At 42.8% G+C, this 6952-nt stretch overlaps 1 protein-coding gene across 1 annotated transcript in view; it reads left to right on the forward strand.

Moving 5' to 3' along the window:
• The window catches only part of LOC144799976 (uncharacterized), a 47769-nt gene extending 45523 nt beyond the window's left edge, over positions 1–2246 (forward strand). The window contains exon 3 of the mRNA XM_078671631.1: positions 114–2246. Coding sequence (XP_078527757.1) covers positions 114–163 — 50 coding nt within the window. The 3' untranslated portion in view covers positions 164–2246. The remainder of the gene's footprint in view (positions 1–113) is intronic.
• Positions 2247–6952: the final 4706 nt, after the last annotated feature.

Consider the following 6952-nt stretch of genomic DNA (forward strand, 5'->3'; position numbering starts at 1 on the left):
ATGTATCCATGAGTGCAAGGATTGAATTGCATGTAGATGATCAGAAATAAAACCATGCATACCCCTTTCCTAGTCTGGCAGGTAAACTGAACTGATCTTCTTGTAACTTTCAGAGACCGATGTGGATGTGGACCCGGAGACCGGTGAGCGTTCCTTGGGATAAGCTGGGTGCTTGAAGGCCGTACTGATGATTGGATGTTGAAACGTGTTTCGCCCATGTTGTCCTCCGCACTTGCTTTGAACCATGAACTTTGCAAATGGAGCAGGAGCAGCATTTCCCATGCGGAGGCCTAGCAAGGAGAGGCTTGGGGATTCAGTGGGCAGGGTTTCGGGAAAGGCCATTAACACTTTGGTTCTGCATTTCATTTGCATATTGCGCTAAAAGTCCACTAACTGCAGGTCCCCCGATTCTCAAACTGCACCCTCCCTCTGTGTGACCCACCATCATTCCTAATGTTGCTCCTCTTATCCTTGGATTTATGACCTTTGAAAGAAAAGATCACCTTTCTATTGTGGCTGATGTTTCTTTTTTGTTTTTTTTAATCTTCTTATTACCTTTTGCATCATTTGTTTTTAAATCTGAGGTTGGTCAATCTAGAAGAGGATTCACATGAGGAAGGATAAAGGCCCGGATATTGTGAAGATATCACATCTGAAGCTCTCACACTGACCAAACTAATGTAACTAGGCTGCAGAGCAAGCACGTGTTGTGTTATTCGGTGAAATGGGCGCTAACACCAGGATACACATCACCGAAAGAGATCTAGTCTGATGGATTGTGTATCTTGGTGGGATTCAACTGGAATACAGTGTCCATTCCCGGCGTACTCTCCTCGAATGTTGTTTCCACTTTATCTGAGGTGAAGTGCCAACCTCATGGCCCTCCTCTGGAATATTGCATCCATTTGTGGAGTACTAATGATGTTTACATATTTGGAGGTTCCATCTAGTTTGTTGTGTCAAGTTCTGGGGCCTCGTCCAGAGTATTGTGTCGAACTGTGCAAGACTCTTCAGTATTTTGGCTGATTCTGGATGCCACGCCTTCAGAAGGACAGACAGTCGGCAACTGAATTGATACACCTAAAATAGCATTTTGACGAGAGGCTCAGGAATATGAACACTGACTGTATGCACTAAAAAAGAGAATTAAATAAAAAGTGAGAATGGTATTACAAAAAAAATTAATACATTAGAAAAGACGGGGGATCAACTGTATTAGTGTGGATTAGTCTGGGTAAGACTGGAGCTTGTGGTGTTAAATAAATGTAAGCGATGGGAATCCTTGAAAGGTCTAGCATTTCTGATTTCCTTCAGATTGGATAGGCAGCCCTGTACTTCCCTGATAACCTAAAAGAGTGAGGACTTCACAGGGTAGGTTTAATCTGGAGCATTGATTTATTTTTATTTTGGACACAAAAAAATACACAGTGGGCATTATTTAAAAAAAAAAAATGTACATCTGTACCAAGGACTGGTACCTAACTTAGCTACAGATTTAAGACTTTTCTAATTCTCAGTAGCGTTTCAGTCACATTTGGAAATATGTGCAAGTTGGATGAGGAAAAAAAGAGTAAGTGCAAATGTCCTTACTAACCTTTTTTTATTACAAAGGCTAATTTTTTTTTCTCTCTGTGTAGAGACCATTTACTCTTCAACCCCAACAGTTTTCAGGGAGTTCCACCTCCATATCCACCGTGTTCTTGGCGGACAGGTTTGAAGCGGAGTTTATAAATACAAACAAACTTTCAGGGTATTCCAAACCTAGCAAGCCCACTCCATGCTCATTTGAAGAGATTTTATTACAGGAACCTTTGTGTTAGTAAATCTTTTTACTAGTGTGGAAAAAAATGTTGGGATTACTTTTTGCGACTTTTGAAATGGTACACAATACTAACCTACTGAAGAATTCCAGAGTCACCGGAAGACACTTCCAGAGTTCTACAATTTGATGGACATGAGTAAAGATGAAAGATTAAAAACACTGTATTGTACAGAGTAAAACTTATTTTGTAGGTTTCTATATTTCTATTTGATGCATTTTATAATAACCCATTGATTTGTAGGAAGCAGCAGACTAAATAGTAAGCTGCTTACATAACGAAAATACAATGTAAATCTACTGTTAATTGGGGAGGTTGAAGAAATTAATAAAAAATGATTATGGGGAAGTTTAATGTCCGTGTTGTGAAAATATATTTTGCAAAAATAAAATGTTCCTTACTATTGATATTTTACCTCCTGACAAATTCACCAGTTAGCAACTTATTTCTTTTTTTTCTGATTATTAACTTTCAAATTGTTTTCTTTCATAGACTGGTTTGTTGTGTGACCTAAGTTCAGATTTGAAACAGGGAAGAAACAGTAGAAAGGCAGCCTGCATACCTCTACCTCTATTCTGGGATGAGTGAGAGATTTTTGAACTGTGACCTTACTCATTTCTCCTGGGTTGTTTATTATCATGTACCAAGTAGAGTTCAAATTTCAATATTCCAGCACAATTTACTAGGAGTGACAAGGCAGCATTGCTCCTTGACATTGTAACTGTGTCAGGATTGCTTATATATTTGGCTTCACATCTGGCTTCCATGGATATTGAGCCTGTACCTGTGATTAATTCTGAAGGGGAATCATTTGGCACAGACACATTATCCCAAACCGTTTGATTCTGTACAGTGCCAGAGCGTGTTCCAAAGCCCAGTCGCATGCAGACTTTTCCTGAGATCCCCGGATACTATGGAGGAAAATGCTTCAAGTATTACTTCGTCTTTACGTGGTGTGGTCCAATAACAGATGGAGGACAGTGGAGCAACATTAGCCCTTAGCTTAGCGGCGGCACAGGTATGCGTGGTGTGGCGGTGGGGCAGGGCACGCCGGGGGGGGGGGGGAAAGTTAACAAACAACAGAATAGGTGTTATTTATTAATCTAATTGTACCTATTCTGTCGACTTACCCCCCCCCCGCTCCCACCCCTCCTCACCGCATTTACCTGTGCCTGCCGCCACTGGTAGCCCCCTGGCCCCTCCGGCACTGTGCACAGGTGGCGGAGTACTGGCCTGAGAGCTCCTGACTGAGTTCGCAGCATGGGGGGGGGGGGGGGGGCATTTAAGTTGCATTACGCCACTGATGGAGGTCAATCATCCTCACTAACTCACTAAGATGGCATCCGATAAATGTGACCCGAATACCACTTTCCCAGTACACAATTGAAAGGGAACCAAGACAATCGTGGCAAAGGGCACTGGACACTATTAATATATCATTATTTTATGGCTTGGCTTTTACATTGGTGAGTTGCTGGTCTAGTGGTTAGGGATGGAGGGTATAGCACTTTGGATTCAGTACTGATTTAGAATTGTGTGCTAAAGAACATGGCACCCCGGGGGTGGGTGTAAGAAATTAACAAAAGTCACAATGGGTTGGAATGCTACCCCGAGTAATTGCCAGGTTAGTCTTATTGCAAGCATCTTCCCCTCGCCTTTTGTTTGCAGCATGGAGTAACAGCCACTACAGTACTCTGGGTTACTGTTCCCACCGAAATGCATTGCGGTGAATGCCTGTTTTTGAGGGTCTCAAAAAGGAACATACATAAAGGCAATAACAAATTACCAATATATATCTTTTGCTGTTTGTGGTATACTCATTTTAGAAATCCAGGTGAGGTTTAGCCCTGCAAAGAAATACTGACCCTCTGCTAGGATCTGATAAACCACGTTTTAGAAACAACGGGTTTCTCTCGTGATTTTCTCCAAGAGATTGCAGAAGGTGCTCCAGAGCAAGGATATTTTCTATAAGTTAACATTATCTTCCTCATTTATAGGAGAATAGAGTCCGATATTCTGAATAAACTATTACATTACTACACAGCTTTTACAAAGCATGGTCTATTTAATAGCCAAGAGAGACATTACCAAGTACTGGGGATCCCCCACACCCCTCCCGTGTTGGTTTGGTCCCGGGGAATAGACTTCTGCTGCAGGGCGAATATATATATATATATATATATATATATATATATATATATATATATAAAAATGGAGGGGCTGCACAAGCAAACATTACAAGATTTGGAACCCATGTCTTGCTTCCTCGTCACTAGAAGACACCCGAGAAGTCTTAATTATACAGAATCATTCCACTCGGGTGGGTTATTTCAATGCTTTCCAATGCTATGATTTATACTTAAGTGATGTGTCCTTGACTTGCTGTATGGGGACATGTCCTGGAATAATGAAACCAATAAAGAGGAAAAAAAATTCAAAATATATATATAAATATTAAATTCCATCAGCAGCAGACTGTGAGCAGATTCCCCCGTGTTCTGCTACGGCTTCCCATGTACTTCTAATGAACAACTAGAATGCTGATAGTCTATATATGAGATAAGCGTGACAAACTTGAACACCATCTTGATGGAATCTAAGCTGTAAAACCTAAAGCATTCGCTTTAGGAATTAATGAAATTAGGGAGTTAATTTTGTCACAGAAATGGTTAGTGCTCTAGAAAGCTAAAATGTGGGCATGTGCTCTATGAATTGTCAAAATATCTTCCTCATCCATGTCAGTGAAAAATTTCTGAAATACAGAGACCGCATGTTCATTATCACCAGCGGCAGTCTGTCGGTTAACTACCTGGTGATCAACTGCAGATTCACCACAGCGTTCTAATGAACAACTAGCGCACTAATATTGTGAATTTATGTGAAAAGGCAGGGACTCTGGAACACCATTTTTTGGGAATAGGAGCTGATGAAGTGAAATCCTATCCTTAGGAGCAGGCTGAAGTAAACAAGCATTGAGGTCGACATCCTGGTTCCCCCTAACTATGACATCATCAGACTAGACCGGTTGGGAGGCAAGATTGGGGGTGGTATTGCATGCATACACCGGAGCAACATCACCATAAACAGAGCCATACCCTCGTTACTCCCTTCATGTGAATACATTAGCCTCGACATCAACAGTAATGGTAAACCTGTCTGCTCGCTCCACATCATCTATCACCCACCTGGCGACAACCTCCTATTCACAGAACACCTCATGGACTAGATCACATCACTCACTGGTCAACAAAACACACACATTTTCCTGGGTGACTTTAACCTCCACTGGAACGACCCTAGCGACACAGTGGTTTACAGCCTCAAAAACTTCCTCGATGCCTTAGACCTCAACCAATTGTGCAACAGCCCGACACACAACAAAGGCGCAATCTTGGACTTAATAATCTCTAAGACTGATGCCACCCATCTGGAATCGATCCTCCCTTGTGACTGGTCTGACCATCACATCATCACCTTCTTCATCAATGAAACAATCAAGCTGACCTCTGCCCAAGCTACAAAACCTAGGGTTTGGAAAAGGGATAGGAAACAGCTCAACACAAACACCTTACCCGCCTCTAGCAAGAATCTACTTCTACCCCCTGCTGGAACTTCTAATGTAACTGACCTCACCAACCACTACCTAAACTCCATGACCTCGATAATTAACGAATTTGCTCCCCTGCAACTAAAGAGAGTCTCCACGAAAGACTCTAAACCTTGGTTCAACGGTCTCCTTAACGAGGACAGACGTTCTCTCAGAACTGCCGAACGCAACTGGAGATCAGTACCATCCGCCAAGCACCTCCGGACTCTAAAAAGAAAGAGAAATGCTTATTTTCGTAAGATCAAACGCACTAAAGCAGACTCTTTAGCCAACAACTTGACCAGGCAAGAAATCGACCCCAAAAATGTTTTTGAACTAATCAAAACGCAATCTAAGGACCAACCTCAACGGCCTCTTGATATAACTCACTCACAACCATCATGTGATGACTTTTCTAACCACTTTAACCTAAAGACGGAGAACATCAAGAAAGATCTCCTCAAGGACCTAATCTCTCACTCTGGCCCCCTCACCAAACCCCCCCCCCCCACCCCCAAACGCTTCTCAACAAATCCGATCGATCCCATGGACCTTAAAACTACCGCCCAATCTCCAATATCCCCACCCTGGCCAAACTTCTGGAAAAATGTGTTCATCACCAACTGACAAAACATATCGACCAATTCAATCTCCTAAATAAACACCAATCCGGCTTCCGTGCAAATCACAGCACGGAATCAGCCACGACACACATTATTGATGATGCACTTCAACTACTTGATCGCAACGAAGCATGTCTCCTCATCCTTTTAGACCTCTCCTCAGCGTTCGACACAGTCAAACACGAACACTTGATAGATCTGTTGAAACACCGAATGGGCCTTTCAGGACCTGTGCTCGACTGGTTCACCTCCTTTCTGCAAAACTGTACTAAAAAATTCAAGGTCAACAACACACTGTCCAAACCAGTTCCTGTTACGCTAGGAGTCCCACAAGGTTCCTCATTATCCCCTACACTCTTCAACCTCTTCATGGAACCACTCACCAATCTGTTACAAACATCCAACGTTCAATTCCACATGTATGCAGACGATACCCAACTTTACCTCAAGATCAATACCTTGGACGACATTACTTGCTCAACAATACTCTTAAGGCCACCCAAACATGGCTGGCAGTGAATCACCTCAAACTGAATGCCTTAAAAACTGAATCCCTCCTTAGTGCTCCACCCGCCAAAGTCCCCACTATGCACAATTTGATAAAACACCTCACAGCAATCGCTGGGTATAACCTTGGACTGTAACCTCAATATGCAGAAGCATATCAGTAATGCAACGAAGGGAGCAAACTTTCAGATCAACACACTAAGGAAGCTTAAGCCCTTCCTACCTCCCAATGACTTAAAGTTAGCGGTTCAGGCCTTAGTTATACCGCGGCTGGACTAAGGCAGTGTCTCGTTATGCGGTCTCCCCAAAGCCACCACAGCTCCTCTCCGAGCCTCCACAAACGCGGCAGCGAGACTCATCACTGGCTCGAAAAAAAAGGGCCCACATCTCCCCGGATCTAAAACCTCGAAACTGCC

Source organism: Lissotriton helveticus, chromosome 12 (genome assembly GCF_964261635.1).
Source record: "Lissotriton helveticus chromosome 12, aLisHel1.1, whole genome shotgun sequence".
Taxonomy (NCBI): Eukaryota; Metazoa; Chordata; class Amphibia; order Caudata; family Salamandridae; genus Lissotriton; species Lissotriton helveticus.